Genomic DNA, 15,488 nt, shown 5'->3' with positions numbered 1-15,488 from the left:
CGCTGGCGGAAAATTCGCATTAGGTTTTCTTTCAAGGCGACGATGTCAACAGCAGAAGCTCAGAAGACGGCGTGACAATTGAGCAGACCGTAGACGTGTGTAGCGGGCGTAGTGTGAAGTGAAGCAGTGTGCTGAAGTGCTCAAGTGTATGTGTGCTGACAAAAGGATATCCAGGATTCGCGCATTTATATATATAAATCTGAATACGAATCGATAAAAGCCAAACAAACGAGCGAAAGGTGACTTCGCTAAAAACGAAATAAAGAGAGAGATTTTAAATAAATCGAGAACAAGGCTTACTTAAAGTTATAAACATGCAAACTTTAACCCTCTTAATGCTGCTGCTGCTGGGATTGGCCATGCTTTTGGCTACGGCCAATGCCTCACCTGCCCTCGGGGCCAGCGATAACTCGGTAAGGTTCGGCAGAAGCAAAATTTTCCCTTTTTCTTGCACATAAATTAAGTGCCAAGCGATAAGAAGAGGCAAAACTTCCTCTCGTACTCTGACATTTGTCAAAGTCAATGCCCTCCACCTCTGACTTTGACATCAAAAGGGTCGGCAAAAATAAAAAGGCAAAAACCAGCTTCAATTTCGTTCTTTCCTCTTTCGCAGATAACTTCGGATTATCGCAATCGCATGGAAGACCAAATCTTGGCCAAGCTGAATGTGAAATGCAGCCAAAGAGATAATCATTCCTGCATGATGCTCAAACTGATTGTCTTTATGAATCGTCTCTTTAAGAAGTCCAGTATCGATTTTAATGAGAATATCAAGGTCATGCAAAACAGGTGAGTCCAATCAGGTGACATGGGGGAAAGACTCTAAGAACTATCTAATGTCTTTGTAGAGACATTTCCGAGATACCAGATGACCCAGAGGACGACCTCTTGCTGGCACGTGCCATGGACTCGGATGAGGAAAGCTACGGACTGCTGGTGGCCAACAAGTTGTGGAAATTCGTACGCTCACGTACACTGCGCTACAAATTCCCGACAATGCTGACTTTGTGATGAGCAGCGAGCCAAGGGCAGTCTCAACATTGGTGTCTCTGTGCGTCCCATCGAGGCTCTGGAGGAGGGACGTGGCAAAATGAAAACATGGGACCCCTGCTCATGATGATGGCCGCCAAGACTGGCGTGGTGGGTGCCATTTTGCTCAAGGGTCTGTTCCTGCTGGCCGGCAAGGCTCTAATAGTTTCCAAGATAGCTCTGCTCCTGGCCGTCATCATATCGCTGAAGAAATTGCTCTCCAGCAAAAAGACAATTGTCGAGGTTCCCTCTCATCATGATAGCTATAGCTCGGGTTGGGCGCGTGCTCTTGATGGTTTTGTAGAGGGCTTGGCTGAGGTACCATCGCAGATATTGGCACAAGATGCTCAGGATATGGCATATAGTGCCCAACAGCCAACATCAAAGGTGGCGCAATAAACAAATAGTTAACGTTTAAATAGTTTGTTATTTACATTGTTAGTTCAGGAATGAAGTAAATTGGGTTAACTTATTGACAACATGGCTAAGACAGTCCTAGCATTTATATATACATATATAACTATATCTAACGACATGAATCTCTTTTTCTCTCTCTCTCTCTCTCTCTCTCTCTATGTATCTCTTTCACTCTAGTAAACTTTGTCTGCCGTATTGACTATTTATCTGTAATTTTCTCTTCCGCTATTTTAAGTCTTTCTTTCTTTAGTTTTCTATTTTGTATCTCTATGTATGTAAGTAAATATCTTTTAACTTTCACTTTCGATTTCCTTAATAATGCTCACTCTCATGTATTTGTAATCTCTAATTATGTTTAATAATTTATTGAAAACTATTGCATAAATAAACACAAAGTATATATACATATATATACAATTGTTATTAATTTTGGGCAACTTTGTGCTCATTTCTTTTATTTCTTTCATCTTCTTCTCATTCATTCTAATTTTTTTTCAGTGTTTTTTGTAGCATTTCATTGCTAATTACAGTTCGAGGGGTCATTGGGAGGGGTCTACATACATACATAATAAACTAAATGTGTGCGCTAAGTTTGTCTAACAAGAAAGTAATAACTAAAAATTCAATAAATAATTTAAATAAATAAATAATAAATTAAGTACATTAAGTAATCAGGATTCAGCACTCCAACAGATGTCAAATACGTATCATATGGCAGCCGTCTACAACCTCAGCTCCTCAACTTTCAGCGGTCTTTGGTAGCGGGTAGCGGGGGCGTCAGGCCACCAGCTGCAATAATTGGCTAAGCGTCACTTCCATCTCAAGAACGATAGAAGGGCATATGGGCTTGCGGCTGCACATAGTTATAAATCAGGGGTCTTCGTGCCGGAGTGGCTGCAAGAGATAAATAATGTACACCAACGAAATGTGTATTAGCCACACAACATTCAGTATTTAGACGAGTGCATCTTAAAGTCGAGATTTTTCGCCATTGGCCATTGTTTGCTATGCCATGTCAATCAATAAACGAGTTTGTAATTAGTTCTGGTGATGGAAACTGCAATTTTATGGCTTGTTACCCCACAACCCAGAGCTTTCCACCTTATGAAAACCAATATGGCCAGCAAATCCCCTCAAGGGCAGAGCTAATTAACTACAGTGAAAAGCTTTTTCCGAAAAGTATGCAATGCCCAGGCATTGTTGTTGAAGCTTCGCGCAAACATTCTGCATTCTCTTCTTCAACTGGCATGAGTTTTTCCCTGCTAAATAGACAAGGACTCTCAGGCATTTCTCTGCCAACTAAAGAACTAAAGTTGAATCTTGCTTCTGGCATTGGCGTTGCAGTAATGAAATCCTGACGGATTCCTCTGTTTGACATGAAGAATTTGTTCTCTTTACTGCAATGGGGAACCAGAGCGGTCTAGTGACTAGTATTATTTGTGTGTGCTTATTAAAAAAACGAAACAAAACCGCCCTGCGATGGGGAAAGGTTGGTGCCCAGCTTAATTAGGAATTTAATTTGTGGAAAGGAATTTTGCAGCTTTGCAACCAACAGATGTCCTTGTGCAAGAATAACAACTACAACGTCACAAGCAATTATGGAACTATGGTGAACGTTTGAGTTCAGCATTTTTGTAAAGATATTTTGTTTGTGCTTTACGTGAAATGGTGGAGCTAGTGGCAACCACCGCGAACCACACACAGTGCGTGCCAGGGCAAAAGCTAGAGTCAAATGCGCACTTTTCATCGTATGATGTATTCATCATCATCATCATCATCGTCATCCGTTTCGGATTTAATGCTAGCCTCGGCAACGGCTGCAGCTAGGGCCAGACCTTTTGCTATGGCCAAGCTGGTAGCTAGACGATCTGGACGACGTGGATAATGCCAGCCAGCCAATGGCATTTTATTAGCGTAGCGCCATTTGTGCCACGGCCACTTGTTCATGGCTATCTGAAACAAGGAGAATTCTTCTTTATGACAGCCCTCACTACCCAAACTTACTCTTTGCCATCCACGAGTCCCTCACGTTTGATTTTGTGTCCTAAGCCCCAAGACCGCTAAGGGCAGCCAGCACTTGGGTGTTGGTGTTGTTGCTGCCATCGCCAGCTACCTGGGAATGCAAGTGACTTTCTGCTGTGAGGCTCTCGAGTCCAGGATGGCCAGGATGTCCGGGTAATTGACCGCCTCCTGCCATGGCCAGATGATGCAATGAAGCTGGATACATATCAGGAGACAATTCAGCTCCATGCATGGGGTAATCCATTCCATAGGGCATCATGTAGGGTGTTTGCTCCGGGAACTGATACATCATTCTGATGAAGAATAATTTGTACAAATTGAAATAGACTTCACACCGGCTCACTTTTACTCACTTTTCGCTGGCATTGTCCATGAGTTTCTTAATCAAGACTATGGCAGCCACCACAAAGGCAATTTTCGATAGAATCAAAGCTTTTAGAGTCAAAATCCCACAGCTTTTGCTGCCACCATTGTCCAACCGAATGTTGTGGCTGCCAGATACATGGGTATGTACATTTGGAACTGTTTCTTCTCCTGATGCTGATGTCGTCGTCGTCCGCCTAGGAGTCCACCGCCTCCACTGCTGTCACCCAAACCACCGCCTCCACCGCCCAATAGGCCTCCTCCTCCTCCGCCGCCGCCTCCACCACCTAGAAGGCCTCCGCCATTGCCCTGCAGACGTCCTGTTGTTGATTTTGAGAAACAAGACACGTTTTATGGTTTATGTCTTTAATGGCACGCAATATGGGGAATGGGGGTCGTAGATTGGGATTACTTTTTCGATGGGATGTGATATGATTGATGTCCTCGTCGTATGCGTATCGAACGTAACTCACATTTATGTATATATGTATGAATAATAGCAGTTTGGATCATTGATATGCACTAAGCAATAGACATTGAGTTGAGAGTACACTGGTTTGTCGTGTGACCTAAGTCAACTGTCATTTGGATGCGAGTGGCATGCCAAGCATACGAGAACATCTGCTGCCAGAGTGCTAAATACCCAGAAAACAGGCCTTGTCAATGCCAACCATATGTCGGCTCTGATTGGACTTTAGTCACGCATTCGTTAGGGGCACGCCAATTAGGAGCATATCGATCACACATCGCACATTCGGCAGCATTCCTTACCTGTCCCACTTGACGTCTTTTTCAGCAGCGCCACCTCAATGTAGTCGCTGTCATCCTCGGCTCGCTGCACACTGAACACCATGGGGCCAACAGGGACGCGAATCGCATTGCCAGTAACAAAGTCCATAAAGCTCGACAGGCCACGCCCAGTGCCCCATTGTTTATGTTTGTGGGCCTCGTCAAGAGCTGGCAGCTTGACCAGATCGAAGAGTCCCAGCTTAATGGTCTCGCCTCGACGATATGAGGCTATGATGCCATTAGCCAAGCCATGCAGACAACTTGCATTATTGGCACACTTCCAGCTTAGTTTATCCATTAAGTCCGTGTTCACCACACTAGCCGCAGGATTGACATCCATGTTACTTTTAGTTGATGTGTTGTTGTTGTTGTCCCTGTTCTCGCTGTCTCATGGCCAGAAGGTAACGAGTTAGGGCACTGGCACCGCTGCGTTTATGTATGGCCGTACTGGCAGGCTGTAGGCCCAAAAGAGCCAACAGCAAGCAGCTGGCTGCAAGGATATTAAGCATATTTGTCATTGCGTGGCCACGGGGCCTCAAATCAATCAAATTGGAAATCAACACACTGCACTTCAAAAGGACGAAAACGCGGCGTATCCTTCACATGCATAGAAATCGGATCAGAGAACACGAATCGTTGGCAGTTGGAGCAGCGCGTTGCAACACGCCGATATTAAGACTAATTACTTGCAGTAGCATGCGACTCAGTTTTATTGTTGCAGCAGCAGCATCCATCAACATCTGCGTGCAACAGCAACAGCAGCAGCAGCATCAAAGCAGCGACGCAGCTTCAATTGTTTTGCTACAGTTTTGATTTCAAGCCAACCAACCAAACAGTGGAATAACTACCATCGCTCAGTAGGCAGAACGCCATCTACAGTGGTTCAAAATTGAATTGGGAAACTTTCAATATTGTGTGAGTCAACAAAAGTTAAGGAAAACGAGGTTAGAGTCGTTCTAAATGGTTGAAAATCCTATTCTCTTAACATTTGTGGAAATTTTTCCCAATAATGATAAATGAAATATATATAAATTTATTAATAAAACAATTAATCAGTTCAGAATGTAACAGTTCTCAATCATTAAGTTTTTCTGGAGAAGTTATAAATTGAAGCCAATTGAAGAACAAGCAACCTGAAAGTGACTCCCACTGTTTACATTTCCATTGGCTATTGATGGTTGCTTGTTGCATTCCCAATCTTTTGCTTTGTTTGCATGGCTCCATCTCAGAGTTTTGCATTGCAAATGGCTAAAAGGTTCAATGAAATTACCAGCAATGCATTTGACATTAAAGCCAAACGTTGTCTGGAGCATGGTGCCATGACAAGTGAGAGAGGTGGCAGAATGTGTTGCGTGCCCAACAGCCAAATGCGCAAAACGATCCATTTTCGTTAGGGTGGAGTCGTATTGCCTTCAGCGACTAGTTCCATAAAAGATGGCAGCAAAAGACGGCGGCTATTGCTCCACAATTTTATCATAATTGACCACTCCTTAAAAATTTTCAATCTGATTTATCGAATGGGTATAGATATTTAAATAAATTTGATGGCAGTTTACACATCGTTTCAAAAATGTTCCATTAAACATGACTGCATATGGGCGGTTGAAAATTCAAACAAATTCGCCAATTGAATTTTAAATTTAAAAAGCGGCATATGGTGATAGTATTAAAATTAATTGCGTATACGCACTGTTATTGACTTGGCAATTAATTAGTTTTCCCATTAGCCACCAAAAGTTTATTTTAACAAGTGAAAACGAATCATATTCCAAATGAAATTTTGCCCTTAGCTTAGCAAAAGTCATGACTATCAAAAAGTTAACCACCTTGTCTTCCTGTTGCTGTTATAACTTTGTTGTTGCCAACATTTCCCCTAAAGGTTATATTAATATTAATTGGCTTACACTTTAAGTTTCCACAGCAAAAACTAAACAAAACTCTAGCTTCAGTCAGTGATAGCTTAATCAGAATAAATCTCTTGCATTAAAACAAGTAATCTCCATAGGGAAATGAGAAATATATAAATTACCTTGGCAATTAAGCTGCTTAAGTTGTTGGCGATGTGTTTTGTGAGTGGCTTTGTCTTTGGACCGCATCTATCTTAGACTACTATCATGGCAAAGACAAATAGAAACATTTTGACAGCTAAATATGTGATAAATGCAACACTTCATTCTTCATAAGTATTAGCTGTCAGACATGCTCATTCGCCTGTCATTGTCATTGTTGTTGGCGTTGTTGTGTCGTTGTCGACGACGTTTCATTGTCTCTTGTCTCTTGGAATTCCTTATCGCAACATCGACAGCATCTGCTCCAGTTGGGTGGCAGGCAAATTGACTCTTTGATACCCGTCAAAAGAAAACTGTTCAAAAGTCATGCAAAAAATGTAAGTCGCCGGGCAAAAAATGAATGGCAATTATGGCAATTCAAAGTGTTTCTTTTTATAATATTGCATTATTATTATTTGTTTTGTTTGTTTTCACTAATTACGTGTATATATATACATAGGCAGACAGAAGTCGATATGTGGTTGAGGTTGAGTGCCCGCTTGTTTGAGCCATTTGAATTGTTTGTGTTAGTTGAGCTGGTTGTCGTTGTTGCTTTATTTTCACCGGCACGAATTTCGCTTTGGTTTTTTTTCCTTTTGTACTCTTATTTATTTTCTTTTATTGTTTGCGTTATTTTTTTCACTTGGTTAATCGATTGCCTGAGCCCAACGAAACGTTTAATTTATTTTAATCTAATTGTTTTCTAATTTAAACATATTTTCTAGATTTCACCTTCGCGTTAGGCAAACACACACGGCATCGACTTTTGTGAGCATTGCGGTTGTTGAGGTTATTCCTTTTGATTTTGATTTATTTATATAGTTGTTAATTAGTTTCGAGTTGTCAGTTACAGTAAAGCCGCAGGATGTGCTTTCGCAGATGTGTATGTGTTGAGTGTGTGTGTGCACAAACAAATAAAGTATTGAGTGTTAAGACGACATTAGCGTACACGTGTTTTCCCTCAGACTGTATGCAATTAATTGTGGTTAAGACGTAAGGTAAATAGAGAAGCTAATATGTCAGTTGCATACTTTTTGGCTGATGTTAATTTACACTTTGTGGCATGTCTTGTTTGTGCCAAACAGTAATCTCTCGATAGTGTTCACTGAAAAAGTCTCTACAAATATTTTTGAGACGAATATTTTGTTTTTTTTTATCATGTTTCTGTTATTAAAATAATTTGGATTTAATTAATGTATGATGAAAATAAAACTAACTATTTATGTACAATTAGGTGGCCTCTGGTATTGTAATTTCTATAATCATTTATTTGTAATTCCCAACTAGTTTTTGAGTTGAACTTATGGTATCTCCATGTAATTCTCGAGTTTCTTTTAGCAAAGTCTTCAGATGAAGCAACTTGGTGGTTTTAAAATAGATAATCTTTTCCCAAGAAATTTCGGCTCAAGTGGTTTAATTTGAAGCTAACAACTATTAACATTTTAATATTAAGAAAGACCAGAGTTTTAGTTATTAGCTAAACACTATTTAAACTAATTAAGTTGTAAGTTTAAAACGGTATCAGGGCTTTAATTTTGTATATCTTGCAAAGTTTTGCAAAATGTACTTTAAATTGTAGGAATATACAAGTTGAATCTATATCATATCATCCCATACAAGCTATTTAAATCGAACAGAAATGTACTCCTTTCGGCTCATGCGAGTCCAATTTATGGTATTTCATTTATAGAATTGAAAAGCCAGATTGATTTCAGTTTTCCACCCTCACACATGCCAGTCCCACGCAATCAATTATATTCAATGCAACAATGCATTCATTCATTGCACGTCAATAATGTCGATGATGAAGATGATGATGCACAATAATCAATTAAAACAAGTTGCCGATACAGATACAGATATAGATATATTTGGAACAATAACGCCCAACTACCATAATCATTATAACAATGGGCATACTGAAACGAATCGAACTTTGAGTTGATCAGCACTTTCCAAGCCCTGCAATGACTCTGAACGACCACCACTTTGATTTTCATCTCCATCTTCATTTCCATTTCCATTTCTTCGACTTCGACTTCCAATTCCATAGCCCATTGGCTGATGATCTGCTGATGATGTCAAGGGGAAAGAGAGATACTTTTTTTATTGCCGTCACCGTCAAAAAAGCACAACGTAACGAGTTCAGAGTTTTTGTTGACTTGATGTGAGTTCAGTTCAATAACGTTTTGGCTTGACTTGTTTTGTTATTATGGTCTTTCGGGGTATTTTTCTTTAATTTTTTTTCATCATATTTTTTCTTTCTGCGGATTGGGTTTTTAAGTTTCCAAAGATGCGAGTGTGTATTGGTGTGTATTGGACAACAATATGTTAAAATAAAAATTAATACATTAAGAGTGAAAGTTATAACTTTTTGGAGCGTGTGCGCTGTCGATCATCATCACGATGATGTTATCATCATCATCATTATTGGTCGTGGCGATGGCGATGATGAGCAAAGTAGATACCGATGACGATGTTAACCATTGGATGCTGCCAAGTTGATTTCTTTTGATGGCTTATGGACTTAAGTCACGTTAAGTTGATTAATAATATTTTGTTGTATTACAAAATACCTGAAAATGTGCGGATAAAGTTAAATTTCTTATGAAGAGGCAATAAAAGTAAAATGTGTGTGTCTATCTCTCTCCTCCCATCTCTCTAATTAAATTACAAGTTTTCAGACACTTGCTTTATGTCTCGACAACCGAGCACCCTTTTTCCACGCACGAGCGACCCATTTTTTATGACCATAGTATACGAAAAAGTTAAAGTAAATTGCCACTAAATGACTTGGATACTTACTAACTGTTAGACTGCTGAACAAACTACGTACATACCAACATATATATATATATCTAAAGCGGACTTTCGCTTTTCATGTTTACCATCTTCAAGATACTTTACTTTGCATGTGTTATAGAGTTGTTTAGATCGCGCTGCCATTGAGACAATTGTGGGAGCCATGGCCGGAACGGGAGGTCGTGTGATCTAAAGGGTGTGCGTTAGAAACAAACCCGCAGCACTTTGAATACTTCTAATTTGTATAATTTGTAAAAGAGCTACCAGGTTGACTGTCCGATGGAGTGCCGCCAAGTCGTGCCATGGAATGGTGGATGGTGGTGGGGAGGGAGGGGAAGTTAGCGAAAAGAGCGAGACCAACCAAGCGCATCCCACGGCTGTCTGGCCAACTGACCGTTGAAAATTGAAAATTGCAACGGCCAGTGAAGAAGAAAATTGCAAAGCAAATGTAAAAAACGCAAACAGAAAGCATTTCTTTTTACCTCTTTTTTTTTTTTGAAAAACAGAGCACCATTGTCTTAATTTTCAATTGTGACAATTCAGTCTTGTGAGATGCTTGACTGAGTGCCTTGGCCTTGGAAAGTGCCCTTTTAGAGAACGAACTACTATAAAATATGACCAGACAATTGTCAAGGCTTTTAGTTGAACTTCAAACGTTTCTCGGGCAAAATGTATAATCCACTGGCTCTCATTTTCTGTCTCCTGTATCTTAGCAATTGCGTCCAATCGAACGATTGTGGCCAGGATGAAACACTCTACTGCCGCGGAGAACGTGCCCTGCGCAATGTGATAAGAAATTTGAATAAAAGTGACAAGCGCTAGTGATAATGCCTGGCATGGAGATAGTACCAATGCACAATGAATCAGCAGTTGGTAAAGAAAATCCGGAAGAGACTCTTGATAGTCTGGCCAACTATTTGCGAACGCACGAGGTCAATGTCAAATTAGTTGACTTGTTGGAAGAGGGAAAACTGGTGGAACAAGCATCAGGTACGATATGATAATAAATTAGGTTAATTGACTCCACCAAATTGGCCACAGTAAAAAACGACGTCAAGAAATATGATTAAATGTTTCTAGATTTCATTAAAGCAATATTTAAAAGATGATACTTTTAGAAAAATGGTTTTTCAAAGACAAGAATCTCCTTTAAAATAAGGAGTCCAAAAAAAATTGAGATATAAAGCTAAAATTTAAAGTCTTTAGAAGAATAATAATAAATATATAGGTCCTTAGTTAATTTCTTTCTTTTACATCTGGCATCAGAATCTCTATTTTGGTTTCGTTTCTGTAAAATGAGTGCAAAGCTTTTATGAACTTTATTTTTGGCTTGTTAAATCATATAAACTTGAAATTTATGTGTTTGTGTGGCAGTTAGTGACCCGGCTTAAGGATGTCTGGTCAGTTGATTACCAAATGCTGTTAACACGCTAAAACTTCAACTCGACGCACCATAAAATGGTGACATAAACAACCCACTTTATAGGTGATGGGGATACATGTATTTATACATATGTAGGCCAATTCTTAGGAAACTGACGCCTCTTGTGGTGCCTATCAAATGCAAACACTGAGCAAATCTGCACTGCAGCACGCACAGCCCTCCCCCACACCACACAGACTTGCCACTTGGCTGGACGATCAAATTGTAATATATGTATGTTTGTTTGTTTGTTTATTTGGGTGTGTGTGTGTGTGTCTATATTCCAGAGGCACGCAAGAAGGATAAAGGCCAGGGACTGCTACTGGCCATGGCACTGATGTTTGGCAAAATGATGGCAGTTGTGGGACTTGGTGGCATTGGAGCTTTGGCCATGAAGGCTCTAGGCGTTGCCATGGTGGCTCTAATGATGCCGGAATGCTGGGCTTAAAAACAGCTGCTCAGCATGGAAACGAGTCGAGTCATAGCATTTCATATGTCACCGGTGAAGGACATCATCATAAGCGACGACGACGAGCAGCCTGGCAGGTGGTCTCCGAGCAGCAGGAACAACCTTTGGCCTACCGAGCCTACATAAACTAAAATGTTTGACAATCATTCTCAGAATCTACATCTTATGTTAAGTAATTTATTCGTTATGCTAGAGAAATACAAAAATTGTTTCAACTTTTGTTACTACTTCAAGTTACTTTTGGGCTTTTGAATGAGATGTTATTATTTCGTTTCTGTTTTGTACTTTAACTAATTTGCGTTTTTGTTTCTTTTACTATATTTATAATTTTATTTGTTACTAACACAGCGATGCCGGGGATGCTGCTGCTGCTGGTGGCTGTTGCTCTTCGGTTTTTGAAATCGGTGAAAGTTTATTTGAGCCCAGTTGTTGGCATTGTACTGGCAGGCAGCATCAACAACAAAAGCAATAGCAAGCAACCTACACATAGTCACAGCAGCAGTCGATATACTCTCTATCTGTCCATAAGTATATGAGCTATTCTAGACAACACAAGGCAATAGATTGAACTAGTATTTTTATGTTTAATTTCTTAATAAATAGCAGTTAATTTGTTGAAAGTCATTACGAAATGTATCCAATTTCTAATTGTCTTTTGGCAGAGTGTTTGAACTTCGCATTGACCAAGTCTGAAACTAGTTTTTGTTTTGTTTTCTCGCCTTTAATGTCATCATTTGTCAGGCAGTTTATTGAGCCCTAATGTCAATTGCAATACCGATACAAATGCTCAGATACCGGATATCGAAATTTAGTAAACTTTTTTGTTCGTTTAGTTCGTTTCGGTTCTGTTTGAGATCAGATTTCATCTGAACTTTTGTTTTCCATTCAAAAAGAAGCAACCAAAAATCACCATGCATATTTATGTGTATGAACATATATAGATTGAATTTGCATAATGCGTTGAATGGCCAACTTTCACTACTTTTTTTTTTTTTTTGGCAGCATACACACAACGGTTCTTCTTCTGGTGCTCCCCCAAGAAAAAAAAAGAGAAAAAAACAAGACCACGGGCCAACGACAACTGGAAATATAACATGCGAGACCTTAATTTTTTGTGTTGTTTTGGCCATGCTGTGAGTTCTGTTACACAATACCAAGAGGGCCCAAAAAAAACAAAGTGTAGTGGTAGTTGTAGTTGAAAAACCCGTTAAACGCTTAACAGGGATACAAAACTACCATGGCTCATACGCAACTTGATCTACCATGCCATCTCCTACTCCCGCCACCGCTGCCTCCCTCGAGCAGTATAGTGCCCCGCTATGCCTAATTGTTGGCTGCGGCTGCTGAGATGTCGACTCTGGCCCGCTCTTCTGTTAACTTTCCCTTTTCAACGGCATTTTACGAGCTCGACTGGAGTCGACTTTGACCAGCTTTGTTGCTTGCTTCTGCCACTTGTAATTAAATTATAAAATAAGTTCATAAAAGCAAAATTTGTTGTTTTATAATTTTTATATGATTCGAGCAACTGCGAGTTTATATAAACCCCCACACAGCATCTCCCTTCCGCCTCTTCCTCTGTCTTCTATCTCCATAAAGAGTGAAATATTTTGCAGACATGAGATTGAATGAGATATGAAAAAATTTTGTGGGATGATGATGATGATGATGATGATGAATAATGATGATGATGGCGACGTGTGTGAATGCTGACTGCTCTGCTGCTGCTGCTGCATAAATGAAAGTTCATAAAGAAATTAGCTGATTAATCGTCGTTCGATGAGCTTGGAAAATGACCAAGCCAAACTGAGGCGGGCCGCTTCGAGCTGACTGAAAGTGTCACGCAGCCTACATTTTAAGTCGACTCTGCCACAAATTTCACTTTTCAATGATGCTGCTCTCGGTTGCTGATGGACCCTAAGTTGGAGCTCATCGTCAGCTGGGCCAGCATCCAGCCATCCATCGAATGAAGAGAATCGAGAGGGGGGCCCACCTTCCGCAACGATTCACATGTAAATTAATATTTAACCCAAATACCGCGAATTCTTTATAAGAAATGTCGCAGACACCAAACTTCCAGCTGACTTCTCCGCTTTTTGGTTATACATAATTGCCTTTTGTTGTTGTTGTTGCTTTTGTTATTTTTGATTATTATGCAAATTTAACATTAATTCAATGACCGTAAAAAAAGGGGAAAATAGAGTTCTACGAGTATTAGCTTAACATTTTTATGGTTTGTGAAATTTTCTGTGTCTGTTTCATCTTCTTTACATTTACATTTCGGCTGTGCTCAAGTTTCATGTAAAAATACTTTTACTTATTATAATAAACTAGGAAATGGTCATTCCAAAAAATCAACAAAAAAAAGGTTGCATTTTAACCTTTTTCATAAATTTGTGATCAGACATCGGCAAAAGGTTTCCTTTTACGTTATGTACTAGATAATAGCCTTTTATTAATTGCTACAATTCTAATATCTAATTCTTCATGGATTTCAAAGATCTATTTTAGATTAAACATTTTAGAGTAGGTTCTAAATCCTAATCAAATTCTTAAGATAAAAGTTTAACAAGCTTTGATGAAATTTTAGTCAATATTTAAAATCTTTAAACTATCTCCGGAAACTTCCTCTTAATTCAAGAAATTTCCTGTCTCACGACTATCCTAACAAATAATATTTTTGCTTTAAACTGACATTGAAAAGGGTCCAAGGTACTAATATTGAATAAAGGAGCATCCCCTTGGCTCTTATATATATTTATCATTGATTGCCTTCCCTGTAGCCTTTCTTCTTCTTTTTTAGCCATTTATCTGATCCACTCGAAACGTTGCATCATCACATTTCACTTTCCTTATTTCCTTGGCATCTTAATCTGCAAGTCGGTCAAAAGAAATTTATTAAATATATTCAAGATTCAGTTAAGTCTTCTTCCTCTTAATGCAAATAATGTAGGAATGTATAGGTATATATATAGGTATTTATCATTTTTTTTTTTTTTTTTGTATAACCGTTGCTATGGCTGCTAAATACGTGTATATAGCTTACTTCTGACCACTACTTTCAGCGAAAATTTTTTGTTATTTATTCATTAAATTTTTGCCGCTTCTGCTTGCTCTTGCTCTTGCTGATGGTCGTCTGTATCTTTTGTTGTTGTTATTGTTGATGTTGCTTGAACACAGATACACAAAAACACCTACATATATATATATATATAGCAATATTTTTTACATGAGAGCGAGAGAGAGAGACAGACCCACCCATAACAATTTAATAAAAATCGAAAAATAAAGCGAAAAAGGAGAAAAAAAATTAAATGCAAAATCAACAAGAAATTTTTTAGCTCACCAAAGGCAAACACACCTACAATGTGGCAATTGATTGGCAAAATACCTGCCAAGTGGCAAAAGAAAAGATGTCAGCAAACAATGTGAAATTGTGCTACCGATTCGACCAGTGTTCGAGCCACATACATATACATATGCCGTTGGTGGCAGTACGGTACATTAGGCACACCGTTAGCTGGGTCTAGTGTATCTTCGATGGCCATCTACAGCAACCAGAAACGAAAATCTTTTCTAATTTGTGGGTAGTATTTAGTAATGCATAGTTTTTCACCTAACACCAAATGCCGCCCGTCTCCGATCTTCTTCTCGCTTTCATTTTGTTTATGCAATCAGTCGACGAAATAAACTAAAATATAGCAGGAAAAAAACTTTCTTTCAGCTTTAATTTAATTCGAATAGTTAGACAAAAAAAAAAGCAACGGCCTGCTGATAAATAAAGAAGAAGAAAGACCGTAAAATGGCCATCTTGTTGTGTGGGATACAAATGATCATCGTCATTGTATTTACTGTTCCCCTGTCTGGCTAATGAGTTTCGAGTATTTGAATTAATGTCAAACGAAATGAAAGTGAGAACTAAGCTCAAATATTCTATTGAATAGATCCCCAAATGAGGCACTTAAAATCTCTGACTTGACAAAATTACAACACTTTTACAATGCATTTGATTGTCATTGTAAAATCAAGATAAACAAAATGGAATAGAGAAATTGAAAATAATTAGGAAAATGTGTCAGTTGTAACTAAAGCTTTGCAGTCTTTGCTTGATTTATACGTAAGTTTGGAA

At 39.0% G+C, this 15,488-nt stretch overlaps 2 protein-coding genes and 1 pseudogene across 2 annotated transcripts; 2 read left to right on the top strand and 1 right to left on the bottom strand.

Annotated features, from left to right (window-relative positions):
- The first annotated feature begins 314 nt into the window (after positions 1–314).
- Positions 315–1,428, top strand: LOC124460878 (annotated as a pseudogene).
- A 688-nt stretch (positions 1,429–2,116) lies between these two features.
- Positions 2,117–5,138, bottom strand: LOC124460877 (AF4/FMR2 family member lilli-like). Its single transcript, XM_047012477.1, is given in 6 exon segments — positions 2,117–2,340; positions 3,451–3,761; positions 3,822–3,915; positions 3,918–4,151; positions 4,603–5,007; positions 5,039–5,138. Coding segments are annotated over 6 exon segments (1,218 nt in total). The 3' UTR covers positions 2,117–2,266.
- A 5,001-nt stretch (positions 5,139–10,139) lies between these two features.
- Positions 10,140–11,493, top strand: LOC6650056. The gene is given in 4 exon segments (XM_002073590.3): positions 10,140–10,284; positions 10,287–10,460; positions 11,181–11,321; positions 11,324–11,493. Coding segments are annotated over 4 exon segments (630 nt in total).
- Positions 11,494–15,488: the final 3,995 nt, after the last annotated feature.

The sequence above is a fragment of the Drosophila willistoni genome, unplaced genomic scaffold (assembly GCF_018902025.1).
Source record: "Drosophila willistoni isolate 14030-0811.24 unplaced genomic scaffold, UCI_dwil_1.1 Seg15, whole genome shotgun sequence".
Lineage (NCBI taxonomy): Eukaryota > Metazoa > Arthropoda > Insecta > Diptera > Drosophilidae > Drosophila > Drosophila willistoni.
This window is presented reverse-complemented; position numbering and strand designations above follow the sequence as displayed.